The 27,176-nt window shown below is 42.3% G+C and overlaps 2 protein-coding genes and 1 non-coding gene across 4 annotated transcripts in view; 2 read left to right on the top strand and 1 right to left on the bottom strand.

Annotated features, from left to right (window-relative positions):
• LOC143280166 (dynein axonemal intermediate chain 3-like) overlaps nt 1-3,608 on the bottom strand; it is a 45,167-nt gene extending 41,559 nt beyond the window's left edge. Inside the window, exons 1-3 of one of the 2 annotated variants that reach the window (XM_076584750.1) lie at nt 3,534-3,608; nt 1,788-1,904; nt 500-653 (exon numbers count right to left, since the gene is read on the bottom strand). In XM_076584750.1, coding sequence (XP_076440865.1) covers nt 500-653; nt 1,788-1,862 — 229 coding nt within the window. In that variant the 5' untranslated portion in view covers nt 1,863-1,904; nt 3,534-3,608. The remainder of the gene's footprint in view (nt 1-499; nt 654-1,787; nt 1,905-3,533) is intronic. The other variant, XM_076584751.1, reaches the window with a different exon arrangement.
• A 232-nt stretch (nt 3,609-3,840) lies between these two features.
• On the top strand, nt 3,841-3,912 carry Trnac-gca (transfer RNA cysteine (anticodon GCA)). Its single transcript has one exon. It is a non-coding gene; the product is annotated as a tRNA-Cys (tRNA).
• A 3,191-nt stretch (nt 3,913-7,103) lies between these two features.
• On the top strand, nt 7,104-26,505 carry LOC143280396 (neuroligin-4, X-linked-like). The gene is made up of 11 exons (XM_076585030.1): nt 7,104-7,320; nt 9,079-9,242; nt 10,378-10,525; nt 10,979-11,164; nt 13,702-13,907; nt 18,604-18,763; nt 21,032-21,181; nt 21,593-21,921; nt 23,472-23,604; nt 24,731-24,881; nt 26,382-26,505. The coding sequence occupies exons 1-11, from the start codon at nt 7,104-7,106 to the stop codon at nt 26,503-26,505; spliced, it is 1,968 nt and encodes a 655-aa protein (XP_076441145.1).
• The last annotated feature ends 671 nt before the right edge of the window (nt 26,506-27,176 follow it).

Below are 27,176 nucleotides of genomic sequence, written 5' to 3'. Positions count from 1 at the left end.
TTGATCACACTTCATTGTGAAAGAGGTGCTGCACAGCTCCAAATAAAGATTACATCAGAAACGGTTCAATATTATCATCACATCTCTCCCCCTCACAGTCTTTCCTCCTTCTTCTCTCTCTCTGTCTCTCTTTTTCCCCCTTCTCTATCCTTCTCTCTGTCTCTCTCTCTCTCTCTCTCAGTCCCCCCCACCTCTCTCCATTTATCCTTCTTCCCTCCCTTCTGCCTGTCTGTCTGACTCTCTCACTGTCTGTCTCTGTTTCTTCTCTCTCTCTCTCTCCCCTTTTTTTTCCTTCTCCCTCTCTCCCTCCCTTCCTACCCCCCCCCACCCCCCCCCCCACAGTCTCTCTCTCCCTTCTTTCATACCATACCTACATCTCAAATTCCTGTTCACTTTACAGTGCACCTGCATGACACAAAACATCAGAACTGACTAAGCATCCACTCAATTCCACTGCACCGGTGTAAAAGCAGGTTAGTCAAGCGCTATGACTACACACCTTTTTTGCCTTTCTCACCCTTCCCCGGCTTGGCGTGGCCACCTTTTGCGGAGCCTGGTTTGGGGCTGCCTGGCTTGCTACCTGGGGAGGGTGATCGCTTTTTGGGGGACTTGGGCTTCTTGGGGGTGGCTGGTTTCTCGGCAGCTGCTGTGTCCTGGATGTGAGGATTCAGAAAAAGGAGGAGCATGCTGTACATAAGGTTTTCCAAACACTGGGTGTGAGAGATTTTCATTATCATTCCATAATATTGCTATATTTTCCCTATTTAACTTTTGTGTAAAAGAAAATCGTCTCTTACCTAATCTTCCTCAAGGCCGGTTCTAGATTATTGTCAGAATAATGTAAAGTCTAAACATGTAAAACATTCACATTCATGCCATGTCTCCTTCTCTACTCGTGTTTCTTTGTGTAGACATGACTGATTACGCTTGCTTTCTGTTTTAAAATGGTATATTAAGACACAACATTACTGAACAAAAAAACAGTTACTGACTTTAATGTTCTGAAAATATGTTTCATTCACTGCATGTCTCATTCTAAGATCAACTGCTGACATAAATGTTCATATATGGTATTCCATATCTCCCCCCCCCCCCCACCTCCCCCCCCCCCCCCCACTCCACCTTTGTATTTATTTACTTATGCAGTTAAAAACAAAAATGATGAAAAAACAATGTTTACCTGGCATGGTGAACAACAAAGAGAATTTGAATTTAAGACATTCCAAAACCACTTTCCTTTACAGTTTTGGTTATGTATCTTTTCCTGTCATAAGAAAAAAAAACCCCAAAAGGAAATGCTGCTGATCATACAACTAAACTGTGGGCTTTATCAATAAATGCATACGGGCAGACACATACAGACTAACCAACAGACTAAAGCAACAAACAGAAAGATAGAGAATGACACATACACACTCATGCACACAAGCACCCATCCACCTGTCTGCTTGGTCATTCACCCACCCACCCACCCATCCACAAACACACACACACACACACACACACACACACACACACATGTTCAGCCTTCTCCGTTTTCCCCCATCTGCTTTATTACCAATACTTCAAGTGAAAAGGTGTACAACTGAAGATTACCAGAACCCCCCCCCCCCCACACACACACACACACACATATATACACACACAAACACACAGACATACACCTTCACCCTTCTCCATTTTCCCAAATCTAGTATATTACTTCAAGTGAAAAGGTGTAAAACTGAAGATTATCATTTCTACCACCCTCCCGCTATCCCCTTCTCAACCCCCTTCCCCCCACACACCTCTTCTTTCTCCTCCTTCTGTGCACTCTCCTTCTCCTTGTCGGTTACTTCTGCAGGTTGATCTGCATCTGCCATGGTGACAAATGTGTGTGTGCACCAACCTCAAACCACTGTAATCTGCAATCACCAAAAACAACAACAATGACAACTGGTGAAATGAGAATCAAGTATGAGATCTTTTTTTTTATAATCATTGATACATATAAACTTAATAGCAACACCAGAAAGAGCAGTAATAATAATTATTCTACTGCAAATAAAACAGCCTGAACTGGGTTACTGCATGTGGGCCTAATATAGAAAGCTTTGTGCTTCACTGTTTGATTGACTGATCGACCAGTTAAAGAACATTAATTAATCATTTAATGTAAATCTTATTTTGTAGGTAAAGCAAAGTCGATCTGAGGCTTAATCATTAAAAAAAAAATTCTGTATGTGGCACATACTGCTACAGTATTACTGTGAATCCACTGCATTGTTCATAATCATGTGTAAATGAAAGAATATATTTCAGACTCTGCTGAATTTCTGTGTGTGTGTGTGTGTGTGTGTGTGTGTGTGTGTGTGTGTGTGTGTGTGTGCTTGTGTGTGTGTGTGTGTGTGTGTGTGTGTGTGTGTGTGTGTGTTCTTCAGTTTAACATCTATCCACATATTGTGAGTTCAGAAAAAAAAGAAAAAAGAAAAGGAAAAAAAGATCCATTTACAAAGGAGCAAGAACCGAGAACAAAGTTATTTGTAAACTTGATTAAATCAACTGTCCAACAGGACTGCAAACGAAGCTTTCAGAATTTTTTTTTACAACAACACACACTTATCAACAACATCTTTAAATGATTCTCCCCCAAAATCTAGGTAAAATGAGCTTTAAGGCCTTACATGCAAAGAGTACAAGCATATTTGAGAGTTGTCCTCCACTGTAGCATGTGACATTGTTGCTATACTTAGTTTTAAAAGCATTTAGTTTTAACCTGTAAACTAGTGAACTAATCTGCCTTAACCCATGAGGGTAAAATCTTATACATTATGAACTCCACATGTGTGTGGGGGGCATGGGTGGTAGGGGTGCGGGTGGATATGGGAGGAGGTTGTGTGTGTGTGTGTGTGTGTGTGTGTGTGTGTGTGTGTGTGTGTGTGTGTGTGTGTGTGTGTTATTTTACTTACTTAGTCTTGCTTTTTGCAACCTTTTGCAAAATCTATAAAAATTAGAAATAGAATAAAATTAATTTCTTCCACTGAAGGTTTATGATTGTACCTGCTGATATCTTTGTCGGATATATGGTAATTGTAACAATACAAAAATATTATATTATAATAGCACTAGATCTATGAGTAACAGCAATAGGTGCGATTATAACGGGCCTCGGGGCAGTCTATGCTCTTGCGCGCATATGAACGTATACTTTTTTTTTTCTTCTTCTTTTTTTTAAATAAATATTTTTCATTTTTCGTGAAACCGGTGCGCATTCTTTCATGTCTTATTGACAGCATCAAATCAATAATGTCATGATACTGTATTTCATTCATCAAAACAATCATACTTATCTTTATCTTTGTCGAAAATGTTGTCAAAATACTGAGGTAAAGTACAACTTTTGTATGTTTTGAAAGTGCGTTCGAATCGGGAATATTGTTTACTTAGTTCGAGAACTATCACTTTACAGAACTTCCTTCGCAGTCTTTTCACCTGCATTCGCATATATTCAATCTAGAGGAGCGACATTTCTAAAAGAAACATAGTAACATTACCAAACGTTTTCCTGTCTGCAACTCGTTCCTCTGCTGGTCACTCAGATGGCTGCCATGTTGGATGTAAACGTCTCTGGTTGCCAATGTGACAGCGAGATTTGGCGAGAATAGAGCCTTGTCTATAAGAAAGAGAAAATTAAGTGAATATGAGGACTACGTATGAATAAATAACTATAATATGTAGCTAGAATGATAAAATTAACTAAAGAAACGATACTCTAAACAATATTAACGTCAAAATACCTGCGAATGAATATGCAGAATTTGTTAAATAATATTATAAATAAAATTAAAAGAGATTGCAACGGGGGATATAGCTCAGTGGTAGAGCATTCGACTGCAGATCGAGAGGTCCCCGGTTCGAACCCGGGTGTCCCCTTCTTTTTTTTTTCTTCTTTTTTTTCTCCTTTTTTTCTTAAAAAAAAAAAAAAAAAATTATTATCCCACCGAAAACGGAGTCTACCTACATGGCGGGGTTTAAAACCGCCATACTATTACAAGTCAGTAAAAGCCCACTCGTGTTTTTGAGTCGCAGTCCACGAACTCTAAAGAAGTACTGAGAAGACATCATGATGCATTTTTTGTACGGTCGATTCTTCGTATCAACTAATAGCCTGTCAACGTCCATACTTTCTACGTCTCATTCTATCATATTCTAATGTATTTATTAATTCAAGTTACTTTATTCATGTATTTTTGGTGTCATTTTATTTAGGTCTATGATTCTCAGCCGTAAATTAAGTTATACATGTACACCCCAGTCCTCAGTTGCTCGCTGGCAACAGGTGGTGATCATAAGATTGCGAACTGGCCATTGCCGTCTCAATGTCCATCTGTTCAGGAAGATCATGAAACCGGCTGACACCATCTCCCACCGTAGTGCTTTTGTCGGTGGTCTTCAGTCTTTAAGACCAAACTGAACACCAGAACACATTCTTCAAACCTGTCCTGGCCGGCCCCATGAAGGACTCGACTTCACTCACTGAAAGACACCGCGGCGAGGCTGACACCAACCCTACTGCACTCCACGCTTCATATGGCTCCAGACAGGACTTGGAGAGGACGATGGCATTCATCAGACGCTGGGCTGGACTGACACCGTGAAGATGCGAAGAAGAAGACTGAGGAGGAAGAAGAAGCCGATGAATGCATAAACACATGGAAGGCTTTCAAGGTCTACTAGCCGCGCTGGGTTTACGCACAGGTCGTTAGGAAGCCATGGCTCCCTGAAACTGTGCACGCCAATCTTGCCCGTGGTCAGTGTCCGTCCATCGTCATCAGTCTGACCGGCTCGATCCGTTTTCGGGTGTGTGAATGGCCGGTGGGTATGCTCGTCTTTTCATGACTGAGTCCACTGAACGATGACATGAACTCCGGAATCTTTAACGTTTTCCTTCAGTTTTCCTGCGTGTTCAGTTCATAACTACGAAATATGATCTGTCTTTAAATTATTTTGTTTCTGCGCGGATTCGTAAAACTTGAAGTCATAAACTATGTGTGTGTGTGTGTGTGTGTGTGTGTGTGTGTGTGTCAGTTTTAGTCAATCAAGTTCAAAGCGTGAGCACATAGATATAGGCTTCCACGTCAGTGAACTTGATGCTGAACTCATATCATATTCATCAGTCATGGACCCGGCGAAGGGGTGCCGGTTTCAAGACAAATCGTTTTGTTAAAAAAACAACAACAAACAAACAAAAAAAACAACAACACCTTTTCAGCTGAGTTCCTGGATCCTCGATCGGCTGCAGTGAATTCCGCGTTGTATGTGCTCGCATTGCAAAAAAAAAAAAAAAAAAAAAAAAAAAAAAAAAAGTTTCCTTTCTTATCATCAAGTTGTTTTCCAGTGACTGAAATCATGCGTAAATGGCACATCATATTAATGACAACTGTACATTTACACAACGCTTTCAACCCTGTCAAAGCGCTTTACAATTACACGTCAGACAGTAATGCACAAAACACACACACACACACACACACATACGCGCGCGCGTGCACAGGTTGGTCTTAAGAATTCAATTGGTGAATTGAACGTGTATTTGAAGGGCGCAATAGCCGAATGGTTAAAGCGTTGACTTTCAATCTGAGGGTCCCGGGTTCGAATCTCAGTAACGGCGCCTGGTGGGTAAAGGGTGGAGATTTTTCCGCTCTGCCAGGTCAACATATGTGCAGGCCTGCTTGTGCGTGAACCCCCTTCGTGTGTATGCGCAAGCAGAACATCAAAATTAATACGCATGTTAAAGATCCTGAAATCCATGTCAGCGTTCGGTGGGTTATGGAAACAAGAACATACCCAGCATTCACACCCTCGAAAACGGAGTATGGTTGTCTACATGGCGGGGTAAAAACGGTCATACACGTAAAAGCCTACTCGTGTTCATACGAGTGAACGTGGGAGTTGCAGCCCACGAATGAAGAAGAAGAAAAAGAAGAACGTACATTTGGTGATACACTGATATCATTCACGTGTCCGGTCAACGTGATTTTGTTTCAGACAGCAGTGCACTTGTAAAGATCATGGATGGTATTTTAACATCCCTTGACAATAATAAAATCTGTGTTCTTACATTGCTTGATCTTTCTGCTGCTTTTGATACCATTGACCATGCTATCTTGCTAAACAGACTCAGATACTCATTTGGCATCTCTGGCTCCACACTGTCATGGTTCCAATCCTACCTAAGAAACAACAGAAACAGTCACGGTAAATGACCATCAATCTTTCCCATCAACACACACACACATATATATATATATGGCGTTCCACAAGGATCTGTGCTAGGACCAGTTCTGTTTATTCTCTATACTCAACCACTTTTCGATGTTGTCAAAAAACATTCTGTAAATCACAATGCCTTTGCTGACGATAACCAGCTATACAAAGTAACGATTTTTTTCCGATCTTGACTCCATTGGGGCACTTCAAGGGTGTATTGCTGACGTTAAGGCATCGATGAAACAAAACAAACTACAGTTAAATGATTGTAAAACTGAAGCTATTATTATTTCTTTAAGCAGACTGTCTAAAACAATTTCTTGCCTTCCTCTCTTAAATTTGGAGATTCAGAAGTAGACTTTGTATCTTCAGTGAAAAATCTGGGCGTGACGTTTGATTCAAACCTCACAATGAAGAAACACGTAAACAATCACTGCAAGGCTGCATACTTTAAAATTCGAAGACTTGCAAAATGTATCTTTTGGTCATTCAGACCCAAGTGCATGTGCACTACGATTAAAACCTTTGTCGAAGGGACTGCTCAACGTGTCATTCACCGAGTCAGCAGATAGTTTTGTTATATCAATGGTGCCAAAGTCTGTGGGAAATTACACAAACCCAAATGCGAACGTCAGTTTTATCTCGGAATCTGAACTCACGTGACGTACGGTCAAGGTTGGCCTACACTGTATGATATAAACAGCACGTACACATACATCTTTATAAGAAAGGAGCATCTTCCAGTTCTTGCCGATTTTAATTTCTGTACTCACGAACCTGCACGCGATACATAAGGAAAAACTAATCAATCAATTAATCTTGAGTTTGATAATCCGAATCATCTGATGTTCCCAATGACGCTGTTGTGGTCAGTTCGTGCCCTGTTCTGTGCGCTGACAGTGCTGGGCAGCGGCAGCGGGGGACTTGGGGCAGGGTCGAGCGCTGACCATTCTCTGACAGTTACCACGCGGTACGGGTCACTTCATGGAACCAGGTCCACGCTCGGCACCGCGGCTGCAGATTCTTATGTGGACGTGTTTCACAACATACCGTACGCCCAGCCACCTGTAGGTAAGTAAGAACATGGGAGAAAATGATCGTATCGTATCGTATCGTATCGTGTTGTGTTGTGTTGTGTTGTGTTGTGTTGCATGTATTGCATTGTACTGTACTGTACTGCACTGCACTGGACTGTACTGTATTGTATTGTATTGTATTCCATTGTATTGTATTGTATTACGTTTTTCTTACAACATTATCAAACTATGGGCTGTTATCCACGGTGCAGCAATACTCTTTCTTTTCTTGTCTGCAAGTGTAATTTTTTTCACTATCAAAATGGATTTTTCTATAGAATTTTGCCAGGGACAACCCTTTTGTTGAACTAACAGCCAGACCACCATTCGTGGTCAAGATGGAGTGGGAATTAAAATATAAAATCACGATTCTGGACTCAAACGCGTGGAAACTCGTTTCCGAGTAGGGCGCGGCATTACCACTAGATCATCGCTTCACGTTTGCTTAACGTTATTCCGAAGTCTATGCTATTCCATACAACAATCTTGATGTTCTTATGAACAAAAATCATTATAGTGCAGCTGCGAACGTCAGTTTCACTTGATGTATCATAATTATTTGGTCAATCAAATTATATGTCAAAAAGGGCGAAATATCAAAAGGTGTAGTGACGGGGAGGGGGGTTTATATCATTAACACCTCATCACCTGAAGAAGAAACAACACGGATAGAGACAAACAACAACTAATATGTAAGGCAAAAGTGTGCTTGCTGAATCGATAGCATGAGGAGCACTGACTTGAAGTTGTGTACCTTGAGAATGGAGAGAGTTACCACTCTTTACTATACTGGTGATGGCTTTCAACTAAGAAATAAACTTGAGATTGATATGATGGGCTACTGTCACAAAAATTAATTGTTACTGTTTTCCAGAAGGGAAAAAGGGTTCCCGAGACCCAGTGCCACCTTTTTGACAAGAATGCACTTCTCTTTACAAACTCACCAAAACCTACAAGATATCCGCACATAATGTGTATAGATGATGATTTGTTCCTTGATTTACTAGAGATGTCTGGATATACATGTGAACATTAATCAAGAAAAGTCAAACTGGTCACGATGCTTGACACAACTATAATACCTCCATCAAAACAATCTGAACTATTTCTGTTTCCCTTCTTCCTCCTCCCCATCCTTCTACTACTTCTATCGCTGCGGATACTACTCAGTAGTATAGGACTGCTACCACCACCACGACCACGAGCACCACCGCCACTACTGCTACAGCTGCTGCTGTACTGATTCTGCTATTTCTCCCTCCGCCCCATCCTGCTGCTGCTTCCACCACATCCACGACAGCCCAGTATGACAACCACTACTGTTGCTGCTACTATCAGTATTGCTGGATCTACTTCTGACAACTGCTGCTGCATCAGTTTCTCTATTGCAGTATTGCAGTTTCGTACAACGTACTGCTGCTATGAAGCTACTCACTACTGCCAGTGCTGGTGCTGCTGCTGTTCCATGAATCCGCTGCCCCCTTTCATACTAATGCCTATTGGTGCTCATCATTTTGATTAACTGATACTAGTTGATACTACTGTTTTGTGTTGTTGTTGATTGTTTTTAAAGGAGACTGATGTGGTGTAGCGTATATGGATCAGTCTGTATGGTTTGACATCTCCTTGAAAACTGTTAATAAAAGCAGACAGACATAGAGACAAACGGACTGACGGACATATCTTGCGAGACTTTTTAAGACTTTCCGTTTACCTATTAATCGTTCAAGCTATTACTGTTTACCCTGTGCAGGTGATCTGAGGTTTGAGAAACCGGTGCCCCCTCACAGGTGGCACGCTGTGCGTGACGCCACCAAACCTGGTGCTCAGTGTCCGCAACGTCACAGAAATGTGCCCCCGTCCAGACGGTTCGTCAATGATGAGGACTGCCTCTACCTCAACGTCTACAGACCCAAAGTGAGCTTTGTATATCGACATGTTTCAGGTTTTAAGCCCATCTGTGACTTCAGCATGTTGTGGGTGTGCGCGTAAGCGAGGTGCCTCAGTGAGTGTATGCGCGTAGGTGTGTTTGTCATATATCTGTACAGACTTTCCAGCAAGAAGGACAAAAATATATATGGAAATAGTAATTTTTCTTCCAGCCAAACGACTCGATCCATGTTGTCTATAGCGTTATGTTAACTGGAGGAAACAACAAGTACAATAACAATAACAAAACCAAAATAACAACAACAACAACAAGCCGAAAGTAAACACTAGCTTTTCATCAGTAAGCAATTGGAGATCACTGTCAACAACGAAACTGAGGTACATAAAAACCACGAACTTATGGAATGGCCCAAACCTTCCGCTGATGCGTGATAGCTTGAGGCTAGCATGTGGCGCGCGCGGCAGCCATTGTACTCACCATCCTTCTTTTTTTTTTTTCAGTTACTTCCCTTGGACCGATACTCGGTAATTAAAAATTCTGCAGGCAATTTCCATGGCGGGTGTGGCTTTACCGATCCGCAGACACAGCTTTCAGCATTACTCAAGTTTTATACTTTTTTGGAGTGGGTGGGGTAGAGGGAGGGGAGAGGTACATTTTTTATTCCTCACAATTCAGTGGAACAGAACAATCGCCTTATACAAGTGCAAGTGCATTAATTCTGTAGAGGGATGTACTGTATGATAATTTGAAATTAGGTAACAGTGTGACCCCCCCCCCCCACCACTCCCCCATAAAAAAGCCAGTTTTCTTTAATGTATACTTGCGTGCCTTAAATTTGGGACTATACATAACAGAAACAAACAAACAAACAAAAAATTAAGAAAAAAAATCATCAGGTAAATATATGTTTGATATCAGTTTCTTTGTCCATTCACTGGTGTTTGTTTTATATCTGTGATGTGATTTTTTTTCTTTTAGAGAGGGGGTAGGGGGTGGGGTTGGGGGGCTTCGGGGGGTGGGGGGGTGAGGAGGAGTGACGGGGTGAATATACAGGCAAAAAATTAAAAGAAAATAAATGAAACAATTTCGACATACTCCACAACACGACCCTGACCGTCCTGGCCCAGTAAATCAGTCACAAAATCTGTCTCGGTCTCGCAGATCGGAACCGGCGAGGGACCGTTGCCGGTAATGGTGTGGGTCCATGGAGGCAGTTATTACGCCAGCACCGGAAATTACTACGATGGGACACAACTGGCCGCGAAGGGCGTGGTTGTGGTCACCATTAACTACAGGCTGGACGCCCTCGGTTAGTTGTTGATAGACTGAGATATTCACAACATCGTTTTATTTTTAGAGACACTGGAACGCCCCCCCCCCCCACCCCCCCCCCTCCCCCCGCGCGCGCGCTCCACCCGCCTCCCCCCCCCCACCCCCCAACCTCCCGACCCCCTCCCCGCCCCCCTTCACACACACCAAAGAAAAAGAGAGAGAAAGCCAGAGAGAGAGGGGAGGGGTGGGGGTGGGTTGGAGTTGGTGCAGAAAGACGGACAAAGGTCAACAGACAGGTATGCCAACTGAGATGCAAACAGTGGGACGGACAGCGAGTTGAGAGACTTTATTTAGGGAAACATATTTGTGAGAATCTACTTTCGTTTTAGACGCGTGTTTTACACACACACACACACACACACACACACACACACACACACACACAGATACATATATATATATAATTTTTTTTTTTTCCCCCCCAACGTAGGATTTTTCAGCATGGAGAGTCCAGAAGCCCCCGGCAATTACGGCCTGTGGGACATGATCCAGGCACTTGAGTGGGTGCGTGACGCCATTTCCGCTTTCCATGGGGACCCCAGTGACGTCACCATCTTCGGCGAAAGTTCCGGAAGCACCAGTGTCTCTCTGCTGGCCCTGTCGCAAGCCGCTAAAGGTGGGACACAACAATAACAGAACAAAAAGGAAAAGAGACCAACCAAACGAAAACGAAACCATGAGTGAATTCTAAGGCCCCTCCTGAAGGGGATAGAAAGAAAAGATATTCATGATAAACACAAGCACACATATACATACATACATAATATATATATATATATATATATATATATATATAATACACACACACACACGCATATAATTTTTCACTGTAGCTTGATGAAGCCTTTTGTACACGAAAGTGTGTCTTCACAAGTGACTGAGAACGTTGATGTTTTTGACTTTTTGCATTCATTATCAGTTCTTTCGCTTGTCAGTTTAACGACTTCTCTTTTACGAAGTCCTTTAAGTAATTTCCTGTAACTGTATTTAGAGGGGTTTTTTTTGTTTTTGTTTTGTTTTTCTTCCAAATTTCACCCACATTTTTACCCTCATTTGCCCAGTTTCCCCCAACCCTCCATTCATCCACATCTGTCCTGTGTGACGCGACATTAAACAAAAATTCCTCCTCCACACACACACACACACACACACACACACACATGAATATACCAATACACAAAATTTATATACACATACATAAATACCGTACATAACATAAATACAAGGTACAGTATACTGACACATCTCAGTCAGCCATATCAAGTAATTATCTGATGAATGAGCAACATTTGATTAGTTCTGCACTGAACAAAGAATATTTATGATCTAGCTTCTTTAAACGAAACAAAATTGGGTTTGAGCAAAATTTCACAGGCCGGGAATATACTCATACCAACAATCAATGAAAGAAGGAAAGGAAAACGTAATATTGATTTCATTATCTGTAACTCGGTAACGGCGCCTGGTGGGTAAAGGGTGGAGATTTTTCCGATTTCCCAGGTCAACATTTGTGCAGACCTGCTTGTGCCTGATCCTCTTTCGTGTGTATACGCAAGCAGAAGATAAAAGATCCTGTAATCCATGACAGCGTTCGGTGAGGTTATGGAAACAAGAACATACCCAGCATGCACACTCCCGAAAACGGAGTATGGCTGCCTACATGGCGGGGTAAAACGGTCATAGACGTAAAAGCCCACTCGTGTACATACGAGTGAACGTGGGAATTGCAGCCCACGAACAAAGAAGAAGAATCGTCTGTTGCATTCCCACATAAAGGGCTACTCGATGTATCGTCAATAAAATGTTGTATCATATATCAATGGCGATGTACTGCTATATCTGATACTCCAAATCTGAACCTCGTCACAAAATTCTTTGCACGTCTGTCAGTGTTGTCAATATCTAGAGAAAGATTCATTTGCCATAAAAAAAAAAATCTCTCACTACCATAAAAGCCTAGCACTTTCTTGGATGTGCTCATCCCATTGTTGTCATCTATAATCATCATCAAGTCTTTGCGGAATTCAGCTTCTGGAAAATAAGTTGACATTTTCCACACCTTGATTTAGCCACACAAACCCAAAATCCTTCCTGAAAAGGTACCGAATGAAATATCCGAGATGTGTACGTGTATTTTCACCACACGAATCTGAATTCAACATTTTACACACCTTAAGCGGTACGCATGATCGGTTTTCGTTCATGTGTAACATCTTTAGCCAGTATCTCATGCACTGGACACATGTGCATTAATGGAAATGGGAAAACGACGGCCTGTCTCTCCATACACTAAACCGTTAGGAGTTTTTATATGGACACCCCAGAATTTCTTTAAAGCATATAAATGTTCATATCTTTCCAGCAAGAGCCACAGCGCTCTGCAAACCCCAAAAGTCAGCTCCATGTAAAACAATAATTGCTGCACTTGGGTATCAAAAAATATTTAAGAGTACTTCAGAAAAAAAAACCCAACTATTGTTAAGCTTGTACAGACTTTTAAGGTATACAACAACACATTTTTCGCTCTACTTTCAAGATCAGTGCAAGCTGTGCAAGATAAAAAGAACAACTGAGTCACTTCTAACAGTTAACAACCATCATTTTTTTCGCCATTGAGTCTCTTGTTGCTAAAACCCCCCCACCTTTTCTGAATGCAACAATGGATGAGAATTTTGATGATGGTGAAACGCACTGTGAGTTTCCTGCTCTACCATTCGTGTTTCAGTTTCATGTGTTTGTTGTCGGCCGGGGTTTTGTTTTTGTTGTTTTCAATAAATAAATGAATAAATAAATAAATAAAATGAAACAACAGTGTCAGTTTCAGTAGCTCAAGGAGGCGTCACTGCGATCGGACAAATCCATATACGCTACACCACATCTGCCAAGCAGATGCCTGACCAGCAGCGTAACCCAACGCGCTTTGTCAGGCCTTGAGAAAAAATAAATAAAATAAAATAAAATAAAATAAATAAATAATGATATAATTAAAAAAAAGAAAAAAGAAAAGAAAAGAAATACATAGATAAATAAATAAAATAAATAAATAAATAAAAAAGACAACAATGATGATAAATAAGCAAATAAATGTATAAAATAAATAAATAAATAAATAAAAAATAAATAACGACGATGTCGTTGTGGTCGTGTGGTCAGGGTTGTTCCAGAAAGCCATCATGGAGAGCGGGGTGTCGCTGACCACGTGGGCGGCAGCGCACCAAGGGGTGTGGCCGGTACCCCGGGTACAGGCCCGCAGCCTGGCCAAAGGTCTGCACTGCGACGCCAGCGACACGGCGGTGATGATGGCCTGTCTCCGATCCAAGGACGCCATGGCCATCGTCAATGTGTCCACTGATATGCAGGTGTGTGTGTGTGTGTGTGTGTGTGTGTGTGTGTGTGTGTGTGTGTGTGTGTGTGTGTGTGTCTGTGTGTCTGTATCTCTCACTCTGTGTGTGTGTGTGTGTGTGTGTGTGTGTGTGTGTGTGTGTGTGTGTGTGTGTGTGTGTAGGGGTTCGTTGATTGTTGTATCTTGAGAGAGAGGTGGGGGAAGAGACAGAGAGAAAGAGAGAGAGAGAGAGACAAGGAATCCATGTACAGAGAGAGAGAAGGAGAGAGAGAATCCGTGTACACACACACACACACACACACACACACACACACACACACACACACACACACACACGCAGAGAGAGATTCTGTGTACAGAGAGATAGAGGGTGGGAGGGTGAGATTGGGAGAGAGAGAGAGAGAATCCGTGTACACAGAGAGAGAGAGAGAGAGAGAGAGAGAGAATCCGTGTTCGCAGAGAGAGAAAGAGAGAGAGAGAGAGAGAATCCGTGTACACAGAGAGAGAGTGAGAGAGAGAGAGAGAGAACCCGTGTACAGACAGACAGACAGACAGACAGACAGAGAGAGAGAATCCGTGGAGAGAGAGAGAGAGAGAGAGAGAGAGAGAGAGAGAGAGAGAGAGAGAGAGAGAGAGAGAGAGAGAGAGAGAATCCGTGTACAGACAGACAGACAGAGAGAGAGAGAGAATCCGTGTAGAGAGAGAGAGAGAGAGAGAACCCGTGTACAGACAGACAGACACAGAGAGAGAGAGAATCCGTGTAGAGAGAGAGAGAATCCGTGTACAGACTGACAGACAGACAGAGAGAGAGAGAGAATCCGTGTACACACAGAGAGAGAGAGAGAGAGAGAGAGAGAGAGAGAGAGAGAGAATACGTGTACAGAGAGAGAGAAAGAGAGAGAGAGAATCCGTGTACAGAGAGAGAGAGAGAGAATCCGTGTACAGAGAGAGAGAGAGAGAATCCGTGTACAGACAGACAGAGAGAGAGAGAGAGAGGCAGTGAACCCGTGTACAGAGAGAGAGAGGGAGAGAGAGAGAGAGAGAGAGAGAGAGAGAGAGAGAGAGAGAGACAAGACAAGACAAGACAAGACAAAATCTTTATTATCGAGGGTAATAGATAAGCAAGTAACATGCTTTTTTACATCCAGCCCTCGCCCTAAAGAGGGAATAAAGCTAAAAAAGCGAAAATGAGCACAAAATCAAAACACAATCAAAATATACCATTATTTCACAATTCAAAGCCATTCCACAAAAGGAAGAAGAAGAGGAAAAAAAAAAAAAAAAAAAATCATGAAATACACACACACACACACACACACACACACACACACACACACACACACACACACACACACACACACACAAATGCATCCACTCAAGAGAGAGTGAGAGGGAACTCACAAATTGTCGAAAGCAATGTTGGATTTCAGGTGACGTCAATTTTTGTGAATAGGTACATTTTTAGATTTTGCTTAAAGTTGTTGTGGTTAGTAATATTTTTTAAACGTGATGATAAATTATTCCAATACGTTCCCCCGCTGTAAGTTAGGCTGGACTTAAAAAGATCAAGATTAGGACGAGGTATATGCAACTTATGTACATGTCTTATGTTATTTACTGGGAAGTTATTTATAATTGAAGGAGGTGCGTAGCCGCTTACTATTTTGTGCATAAAAACAGCCTTATTATATTCTAGTTTTAGCTCCAGTGGGAGGATATCAAGTGACCTATAATCATTAGGAGTCAATGAACTTGACTTTAATAAAACTAATTTCAAAGCACGTTTGTATAATCTAACAAGAGGTTTTAGAGTATTAGCGCTAGTAGAATCCCACAAAGTAGAAGCATAATCTATTATCGACTGTATATGAGCATTAAAGAATTGTTTACGGGCATGTGTATTTAGAAAGTGTTTTATTTTTGATAACTGGAATACTTTTTGAGACATCCTTTTACATAAATAAGTAATATGTTCAGACCATGATAAATCATTATCGATAACTACACCTAAAACTTTGTGTGATTTGACTTCTTCAATTCTAACATTGGAAATGAAAATATTGAAAACATTTGTTGGCATTATCTGGCGTTTCTGTCGAGTTGTTACAGACATGCATTTAGTTTTTTGAGCATTGAGAGACATATGGTTATGTTCTGTCCAATTAACTAATCTGTTCACACTGTCTTGTAAATTGGATGTCAGAACTTTAATGCATGTGTGGTCGGAGTGTATGGAGTTGTCATCGGCAAACAATTCACAATTAGATTTGATATAAAGAGGCAAATCATTAATGTACAAGGAGAAAAGAAGGGGGCCAAGAATTGATCCTTGTGGTACACCATACCTTATTTCTTGAAAAGTTGATTTGGAAGATTTGATGCAGACCAGTTGTTGTCGATCTGATAAGAAGGAAGAAAGAAATTGTAAAGTATTCTTAGCTAAGCCATAACAAGCAAGTTTCTTAAGGAGAAGAGAGTGATTTATTACGTCAAAGGCTTTAGCAAAATCAACGAAGACAACACCTGTGAATTTACTATTATTTATATTTAAGAGCCATCTATCTATCATTTGTGTCAGAGCAGTATGACAAGAATGGTTTTCTCTAAAACCTGACTGTACTGGGTGAATCAATTGATATTTGTTTAAGTGACACATTATATGTTTTTGGATATGCTTTTCAAGTGGTTTTGAAAGAACCGATAGTATAGATATAGGCCTGTAGTTAGAAGGATCAGAAGGATCACCTGATTTGAAGAGTGGAAAAACTTTAGCCTGTTTGAAACATACGGGAAAATAGTTTTTATCAATGCAGAGATTATAAATGTAGGTAAGAGACTCTGTTATTACTGGTGCCGAAATCTTCATGATTTTGCTATCCAGTTCATGTATATCTTTGGTATTTGACTGTTTCATGGACATTAGAGAGGCAAAAACTTCTGGAGAGAGAGAGAGAGAGAACCCGTGTACAGACAGACAGACAGAGAGAGAGAGAGAGAGAGAGAGAATCCGTGTAGAGAGAGAGAGAGAGAGAGAGAGAATTCAAGAATCCATGTACACAGTTCGTGCGAGGCGACGAGTACATAACATGTGGCGTGGCGGCCCAGTGGTAACGCATCCGCTTAGGAAGCATGAGAATCAGAGCGCACAGTTTCCAACCTCACAATCGCCAGTATTTTTTCTTCCCTTCAGTAGACGTTGAGTGGTGGTCTGGATGCTAGTCATTTGGATGCGACGATAAACCCAGGTCCCATAAGCAGATCGTACTTCGCGCACGTAAAAGAACCAACGGCAACAAAAGCGTTGTCCCCGACAAAATCCTTTAGAAAAATCCACTTGATACGAAAAAAAAAGATTAACGTCTGCAAGCATAGAAATAATAGAAAGAATGGGTGGCGCTCTCACACTGGCGACGTCCTCTTCTTGAGCAAAGCAGCCCGAATTTCATTGCAGAGAAATCTTTTGTGACAAAGGAGTAATGCAACAATAGCCGGCAAAACATACCCACGCATATAATATGAACTTACACACACACACACACACACACACACACACACACGACAAGCGAACACCCACCGTAGACATCCACGAAAGCCACGCTGAGATTCTTGTAGGTGTTTTGAGGCTAGATTTGAACCGAAAGTTTGTTTCAGCAAGACTGTGACGACTTTGGTAAGGAAAGTATTTCCAGGTGATAACGAGACCTTCTTCTTCTTCTTCTTCTGCGTTCGTGGGCTTCAACTCCCACGTTCACTCGTATATACGCGAGTGGGCTTTTTACGTGTATGACCGTTTTTTCCCCGCCATGTAGGCAGCCATACTCCGCTTTCGGGGGTGTGCATGCTGGGTATGTTCTTGTTTCCATAACCCACCGAACGCTGACATGGATTACAGGATCTTTAACGTGCGTATTTGATCCTATGCTTGCGTATACACACGAAGGGGGTTCAGGCACTGGCAGGTCTGCACATATGTTGACCTGGGAGATCGTAAAAATCTCCACCCTTTACCCACCAGGTGCCGTCACCGTGATTCGAACCCGGGACCCTCAGATCGAAAGTCCAACGCTTTAACCATTCGGCTATGGCGCCCGTCGATAACGAGACCAAGGTATGAAGAGGCAAGATGTCCTTGCCACTGAAATTCTGTTCAGTCGGTTACGAAATAGGGTTACAGAGAACACCCGAGTCATATTTCTGTTTTTGGTGGGTCTTTTGTGTGTGTGTGTGTGTGTGTGTGTGTGTGTGTGTGTGTGTGTGTGTGTGTGTGTGTGTGTGTGTGTTGTTGTTGTTGTTGTTGTTGTTGTTGTTGTTTCTCTGTGTGTGTGTGTGTGTGTGTGTGTGTGTGTGTGTGTGTGTTGTTGTTGTTGTTGTTGTTGTTGTTGTTGTTGTTGTTTCTCTCTCTCTCTCTCTCTCTCTCTCTCTCTCTCTCTCTCCCTGTGTGTGTGTGTGTGTGTGTGTGTGTGTGTGTGTGTGTGTGTGTTGTTGTTGTTGTTGTTGTTGTTGTTTCTCTGTGTGTGTGTGTGTGTGTGTGTGTGTGTGTGTGTGTGTGTGTGTGTGTGTGTGTGTGTTGTTGTTGTTGTTGTTGTTGTTGTTGTTGTTTCTGTTTTTTTGTGTTTTTGTTTCTGCTTTTTTTTCTTCTTTTTTCCCCCCCTCTTTCATTACGTCTTTCCATCCATGATAGAAGTCCGTCCTTTCTTCCTAACCGTGGGCAGAGAGCGGCAGGGGACATTCTGTTCCGGCCGGTGATAGAGGCGACATTTGGTCAGGGCGGACTGTTCAGTGCCACGCCCCTTAGCCTGCTGGAGGCAGGAGCCTTCAACAACGTCACGGCCCTCAGGGGATACAACCGCTTCGAGAGCTCTTCCGTTTCCGGTAATGGATGCATGGCAACGATGTCTGTAGTTTTAACGTATCTGCATAGTCTCCCCCACCCCGCCTCTCTCTCTCTCTCTTTCTGTGTGTGTGTGTGTGTGTGTGTGTGTGTGTGTGTGTGTGTGTGTGTGTGTGTGTTTATCAGTCATTCCCTGTCTGTATCTCTGTCACTGATTATAATTGCCTGCCTTCTCCAATATAGTTGTTTACATTGGCTTAAAAGTTGATGTTCATATAAGCATACCATGGTATGTGCATGCACATACACCAGGGTACAGGTCTGCAAGCAGAATATATAGTCTGCATGGTGTTCTTACATAAATTTGCACTTCAAGTTTGAACATGATAATTATATAATGATAATGTACATTTATATAGCGCCCTTTCTCTCTAAGATCTCGGGGCCCACATATTGAGTTAGATGAGCATGCTCTGTTAACGCTGCACGAGAGAGGGATGGGGATGGGGGGCGAGCACTGGGAGGGCTAATTTGTTGAGTGATGGAGGGCCCGGGGAATATGAACAGGAATGGGGTTAGTTCAATTTGGTATTCCTACGCATATTTAATTTTTGATGTGTGTAAATGGTTTTTTTTCTTTTTTTTTTTTTCTTTTTCCTATGTTGTATGCGCAGCTGAAAGAAACTGTTCCATGTTCTATGGACAATTAAAGTTGTACCTTGTATTTTGTGTGAGCATGACCCAATGTGAGATACACTTAACAACGCTACCAACGTAAATGAGGAAGGCAGCGGCATCATGACAGAATCGGTTATTTGTAAGACTACTCATTCAGTGTTCACTGGTGATCTGGGTTTGGAGGCCTCGTTTCAGCATGGTGTTGTCACGGTCTTTGGGAAAGGCATTACACCAGCTTGCTCACTCCACACAGTGTGTGAATGGGCCCCGGATACCTAATGACACCAACAACTGACAACTACAACTAGTGACTACTACTACTACCAATACTACTATTTCCACTCACTACCACCACCACCACCACCACCACTACGACTACTGGTACTACTTCTATTCTAGTACTACTACTACTACTACTACTCATAATAATGTGCACTTATATAGCCCTCACTCTATTTGACAATGATATATGTGGACAGAATAAGACACAAGAGCATGATATATAGAATATTAAAAAAATGAAAAGATACAAACTCTGTAAAAAAAAGAATATTATTTCAAAAATAGTGTAACACCACTCAAAACCCACACACCTCTCCCACCTCCCCACCCCCTACCTCAACACACACACACACACACACACACACACACACACACACACACACACACACACACACACACACATACTGACGCGCACACACCCGGCACAAAGATGGTCTCAGTCAGAGAGCCGTGAAGAAGATGGACGTACTGATCTAAAGTTTAGAACACTGTTCGAACAAACCACTGTTGGCTGGTGATAATGCTGATGGTCAGAAGTGGAGACAATAAAATCAGAGTATCTGTTGATGATGCTGGTGGTTCAGACGTGAAGACACTAAAATCAGAGTATCTGTTGATGACATGGTGCTGATGGTCAGACGTGAAGACACTAAAATCAGAGTATCTGTTGATGATGATGCTGGTGGTTCAGACGTGGAGACACTAAAATCAGAGTATCTGTTGATGATGATGCTGGTGGTTCAGACGTGGAGACACTAAAATCAGAGTATCTGTTGATGATGATGCTGGTGGTTCAGACGTGGAGACACTAAAATCAGAGTATCTGTTGATGATGATGCTGATGGTCAGACGTGAAGACACTAAAATCAGAGTATCTGTTGATGATGATGCTGATGGTCAGACGTGAAGACACTAAAATCAGAGTATCTGTTGATGATGATGCTGATGGTCAGAAGTGGAGACACTAAAATCAGAGTATCTGTTGATGACATGGTGCTGATGGTCAGACGTGAAGACACTAAAATCAGAGTATCTGTTGATGATGATGCTGATGGTCGGACGTGAAGACACTAAAATCAGAGTATCTGTTGATGATGATGCTGATGGTCAGACGTGGAGACACTAAAATCAGAGTATCTGTTGATGATGATGCTGATGGTCAGACGTGGAGACACTAAAATCAGAGTATCTGTTGATGATGATGTTGATAGACACTAAAATCAGAGTATCTGTTGATGATGATGCTGATGGTCAGACGTGAAGACACTAAAATCAGAGTATCTGTTGATGATGATGTTGATAGACACTAAAATCAGAGTATCTGTTGATGACATGGTGCTGGTGGTCAGACGTGGAGACACTAAAATCAGAGTATCTGTTGATGATGATGCTGGTGGTCAGACGTGGAGACACTAAAATCAGAGTATCTGTTGATGACATGGTGCTGGTGGTCAGACGTGAAGACACTAAAATCAGAGTATCTGTTGATGATGCTGGTGGTCAGACGTGAAGACACTAAAATCAGAGTATCTGTTGATGATGATGCTGATGGTCAGACGTGGAGACACTAAAATCAGAGTATCTGTTGATGATGCTGATGGTCAGACGTGAAGACACTAAAATCAGAGTATCTGTTGATGCTGATGCTGATGGTCAGACGTGAAGACTCTAAAATCAGAGTATATGTTGATGATGATGTTGATAGACACTAAAATCAGAGTATCTGTTGATGATGATGCTGATGGTCGGACGTGAAGACACTAAAATCAGAGTATCTGTTGATGATGATGCTGGTGGTTCAGACGTGGAGACACTAAAATCAGTGTATCTGTTGATGACATGGTGCTGGTGGTCAGACGTGGAGACACTAAAATCAGAGTATCTGTTGATGACATGGTGCTGATGGTCAGACGTGAAGACACTAAAATCAGAGTATCTGTTGATGATGATGTTGATAGACACTAAAATCAGAGTATCTGTTGATGACATGGTGCTGGTGGTCAGACGTGGAGACACTAAAATCAGAGTATCTGTTGATGTTGATGCTGGTGGTTCAGACGTGGAGAATGACGGACTGACTGTGGAGGAGTTCCGGGCAGGCGTGCACAACCTGGCGGCCTGGTACGTCAGCAGGTACTCCAAACTTTCCGCTGACGACATCGTGGCCACCTTGCTGGACGCTTACGTCACCTCGCCCAACGTCACCGACCCCCTGACGATCAGACAGGCAGCTATTCAGGTCACTTCCTGTTTCTGAGTTTCAGTTTGAAGGCAGTACAGCGAAACTTTGAATTATAACAACAACAAAAAAGAAGTTTCCGTTTAGTTTCAAGGTATCATAGCGTGCAGAATCATCCATATACCGAAATCATGCTATGGCACATCTGCTGTATTCAAAAGAAAAAACAACAACTGAAAAATGAAAATAAAATATAATAACAACAATGATAGAAATGATAAAATAATGATGATAGCAACAGTAATAATAATAATGACGACGACGATGATGATGATGATGATAAAATAAATAAATCAATAAATCAATACATGAAAAAGAAGCAGGTGCTCAAGCTTCCTATACACCCAACGCACAGGTCAGGCCTCCTTCACCTGCAAGGAGACAACCAGGCGTACGGGCTGATCCTTATATGCTACACACCATTTGCTTATTTAAAAAAAAAAAAAAAAAAAAAAAAAAAAAAAAAAAGAGGGGGCGGGGGAGGGGGAGGGGGAGGGGGAGGGGGGTGCAGGGAGGGGTGGGGGTGGGGACGGGGGCGGATGCCTGAAGCATAATCCTGATGCTCTTGTCAGAACGTGAGAGGCGAGTATAAGAAAGATGAACCTAAATGAAACAGATAAACGAAACAAGTATTTTCATTAAGATATAATTTCTAATAATGAATCGATACATAGAAGGGCGAATGACTGCAAATGAAATAAGCATAAAAAATCGACCAAGTTCAGGTGAGCTAATGCTGTTGATGCATCATAATCCTATGGGTGATGATATTGACGATGTACGTGATCATGGTGACATATGTTGGCGATGATAACTATGATGATATCGATGATGGTGATGATTACTGTGATGTTAGTTTGTGTATCACGTAGTTACAGCACTGATGATCGATGATCACGATGACTTGACTGCTGCTGCGGTTTGGTTGTACAAACACATTTACACAACACACACACACACACACACACACACACACACACACACACACACACACACACACACACACACACGCACATACACACACACACACACACATGCACACACACACACACGTACATACACACGTGCACACACACACACACACACACACACACACACACACACCTACACCTACACACACACACACACACACACACACACACACACTCACTCACACGTACACACACACACTACACAACACACACACTCACACAAACACTCACACACACACGCACACACTCACACACACACGCACACACACACACACACACACACACACACACAAAGCGTGTGCGCACGTTATAACGCGCAAATACAAACATAAATGTGTCTTGCCCCCCCCCCCCACCCCCCTAATACACTGGCCCCATGAGTGCGCAAACATATGTAGGTCTATTCAACTGCTCATGTACACAAAAACTCCACTCGCACCCTTTCACCCATCCATCCATCCACCCACCCCTGTACACCCCCCCACACACACTAACTCATGTATACGACAGTGATTAGAATCATCATCATTATCATTATCGTTTACTACTACTTTTTTTTTCTTTTTTTTTTTTCAACAGCTGCGAACTGATTACGGGTTTGTGGCCCCAACGATCCAAGAGCTGACACTGACTACAGCAGTGAACCCCAACCCCCAGTTCCTGTATCAGTTTTCTTATCGCTCAGCCAACCGGCAGTCCCCACAGTGGCAAGGTAACTTTTCAGGACTCCCCCCCCCCCCCCACCCCTTCCCCAAACCCCGTGGAGATGCCAAGAGGGCATTTCAGAGTAGTCTAACCGTACATTTTTTTTTAGAAATTATGAAAGAAATAGGACAGGCGCAATAGCGGAGTGGTTAAAGCGTTGGACTGTCAATGTGAGGGGTCCCGGGTTCGAATCACCGGTGACGGCGCCTGGTGGGTAAAGGGTGGAGATTTTTACGATCTCCCAGGTCAACATATGTGCAGACCTGCTTAGTGTCTGAACCCCCCTTCGTGTGTAAACGCAAGCAGAAGATCACATACGCACGTTTAAGATCCTGTAACCCATGTCAGCGTTCGGTGGGTTATGGAAACAAGAACATACCCAGCATGCACACCCCCGAAAACGGAGTATGGCTGCCTACATGGCGGGGTAAAAACGGTCATACACGTAAAAGCCCACTCGTGTGCATACGAGTGAACGCAGAAGAAGAAGAAGAAAGAAATATGAAATGGGGATTTCTTCTTTTTATCGATTTATTTTCTACCATTCTTTTTTGTTGTTGTTGTTGTTGTTGGTCTTTTAATCGTCTCTTCCTTTCTCATTTTCTGCCTTGCTGATCCATTCATGTGTACCCCCCACCCCCCGTCTGCCCCCCCCCCCCCCCCCCCCCTCCAGAAAGTCTTTTTATCTCTCTCTGGACTTGATAACTGAACACTCTTACTGTGCTTTATTCTTTTGTGCGCCAAGGATGTGCGAGTTCCCGTTCTCAAGTTTTGGGGGTTTTATATGCCTGTAATTTTAAAATTATATAATTTTGTGTGTGGACTATCTTATGTACATTTATGTTTCTGTTCAGGTCAGATTTCAAAATCCTCGGGCGAAAAATCGAGTGAATGTTTTAACATCAGAGGCATGGTGTCCTAAGTATGAATGCGACCAAACACCAAATTTTCTCTTCCCCATTTTTCAGTTTCTCTGTGTGTGTGTGTATGTGTGTGTGATGCAATTGTGTGTGTGTGTGTGTGTGTGCATGTGTGCGTGCGTGCGTGTGCGTGTGTGTGTGCGTGATATTTATCCTTGCCTCCTATGTTGTTTTATGAATCAGTTAAACCCAAAATGATTCACAATGACACAGGCGCGGAACATGCCGATGAACTTCACTACGTATTCGGCTCTCCTCTTAGTGACGACATCATGTGGAATGGTTTCGTCACCACTTGGACTGACGAAGACAAACGTGTGTCAGATGACGTCATGACGCTCTGGACAAATTTCGCCAAATATGGGTACATTTTCCAGATGATGATGCGTGAATGTGTTTATGATAGACTGTGCGGATGGGCTGCTTTGGAAGGTGCGTGTCGACAGTGATTCAGTGAATAGGGCTTGGGGAAGTGTGTGCCATGTGCTTATGGATCGAGTGAACAGTGCTTTGGGAAATCTGTGTGTGTAGTAGTAGTCTTCAGTTTAACTCATTCAGTACGGCCAGTCCTCTCTTCTCCTCTACACAGACCCCTCGGATGTCCAGTGGGTGTCTGAATGACTCAACCTTTAGCTTCCGTCGTCAGAATTGGGGTATTCTTTGTCAACATTCACCTTTTCAGTATGAGAGCCTTCTACTTGCAATATTTTGATGGTGGTAATTGGGGTAAAACGCTGTTAACGTCGTCTCTTTCGCCGTTCGTATGGAGAGAGTTAACGTCTTCCACTTTAAGTGATATTAGACGGGGGAAAAAAAGAAAGAAAAAAAGTGGGGGGTGCGGGAGGGTGGAGGGCGGGGCGTGGTGGAGGGAACAGTATTGGGCAGAGGGTGAAAAATGGTATGTGTGTATGTGCGCGTGTGTGCTGTGTGTGTGTGTGTGTGTGTGGTGGGGAAAGATACAGAGCATTGGAAAAAAATAAAGCATTAAAACGGGAGACATAGGCACAATATAGAAGGAAACGCTAACATCAAACAACTGTAACAACTATAACAAATGTCCAATTGGACTAAGCAGCAAACCTTCTGCAATAGCAGATAGCATCTTGAAATTGTCAAAAATACATTCAAAAGAATTTTCCGAGAAGTTTGGTAAAAACGATTGCAGACTCTTACATTCAAAGAGTATGTGTTTTCTAGAAATAGATTCTCCACATATGCATTTAACATCTCTGCTGTGTGTGTGCGCATGTGTGTGTGTGTGTGAATATAGATGGAGTGGACAGTGGTTGAGGAAATGTGTGTGCTTATAGACTGAGTGGGTAGAGAGATTAGTGGAAATGTGTGTGGGTGTATAAATGGTGTAGGCAATTTACTGGGGAACCGTGTGAGAATAAACATGGGGTGGATGGTGTTAACGCTGTCAGGATAGAGTGCCGGGGGAAATGCGTGCGCAAAAAGACAAGAGTTGGTAGAGAGCTTGGGGAAATGTGTGTGCGTATAGACAAGAGTGGGTAGAGAGCTTATGGAACTGTGTGAGCATATAGATAGTGTGGACAGAGTGCTTGGGGAAACATGCATGCATATTTTCTTCCTTTCCTTTAACAATTTTTCATATGCATTTTCTGACAAATCTTAAAATCTGACTGTCACATTAGGAATATATTTTGTACGCATCATTATGGATATGTGTGTGTGTGCATATGAATGCATGTGTGAAAATGCATTTGTGTATAGAATGGATGATGCTTGGGTAAATGTGTGTGTGTGTGTGCCTGCCTGTCTGTGTGTGCATGCAAACAAGTGTGCACACAAGAGTGTTTACATAAATGTGCACTTGTATGTGTAAGAGTGCCTGTGTCCCCAGCGCCAGCATCTATCACTCCTTTCTTTTCCAACAGAAACCCAACTCCTGGAAACAACAGAACCGCCACGTGGTTGCCATGGACGCTGACCAGTCCAAATTATCTGGACATAGGGGTTACGGATAAAGCTTTGAGCGGAGTTCGAACCAAACAACTGGCAGTGTGGAGCGATATTCTGCAGCCTGAGAGAGGCCCCGAGGAGTCTGTGGTGGGATAAAACTAAGGAAATAAATAAATGAAATTTAAATAACTCAGTAAATGCACAAACACTTAACATGCATGTGCGCACACACACACATATCTATCTTTCTCTGTGTGTGTGTGTGTGTGTGTGTGTTTATAAATTACTGCAGGTTTTGTGCTTGTATATAATTTCCAATTATGTTTGTACCTTTTATGTACTATCCCCCCAATATTCTTTCTGACCCTGGTGTGCTTGGTAATAAAGACATTTTCTATTCTGTTCTAAATAAAATGAATAATAGCTAAAACAAGGAAGGACTGTTGTATGTATACATGTTTGCTCATGCTCGCTTGCACCAAAAAAGGTTTACAAAGGAATAGGAAAGATTTAAAAGAAAACTGTACAAATGCATCAGTTTTGTCAGTTTAAGCCTACCACATAGAAATACTGTGTGTGTGTGTGTGTATGTGTGTGTGTGTGTGTGTGTGTGTGCCAGGTTGAGTAAACTGTCTAAAATCTTGCAAGTTTATCTTCATTATAATCTTTTGCACAAAATGGCTTTGACCAGATCATCAGGTTTATGCCAAGGCCAGTAATTTGGTGATTTTTTTCT

Source organism: Babylonia areolata, chromosome 3 (assembly GCF_041734735.1).
Source record: "Babylonia areolata isolate BAREFJ2019XMU chromosome 3, ASM4173473v1, whole genome shotgun sequence".
Classification (NCBI taxonomy): domain Eukaryota; kingdom Metazoa; phylum Mollusca; class Gastropoda; order Neogastropoda; family Buccinidae; genus Babylonia; species Babylonia areolata.
This window is presented reverse-complemented; position numbering and strand designations above follow the sequence as displayed.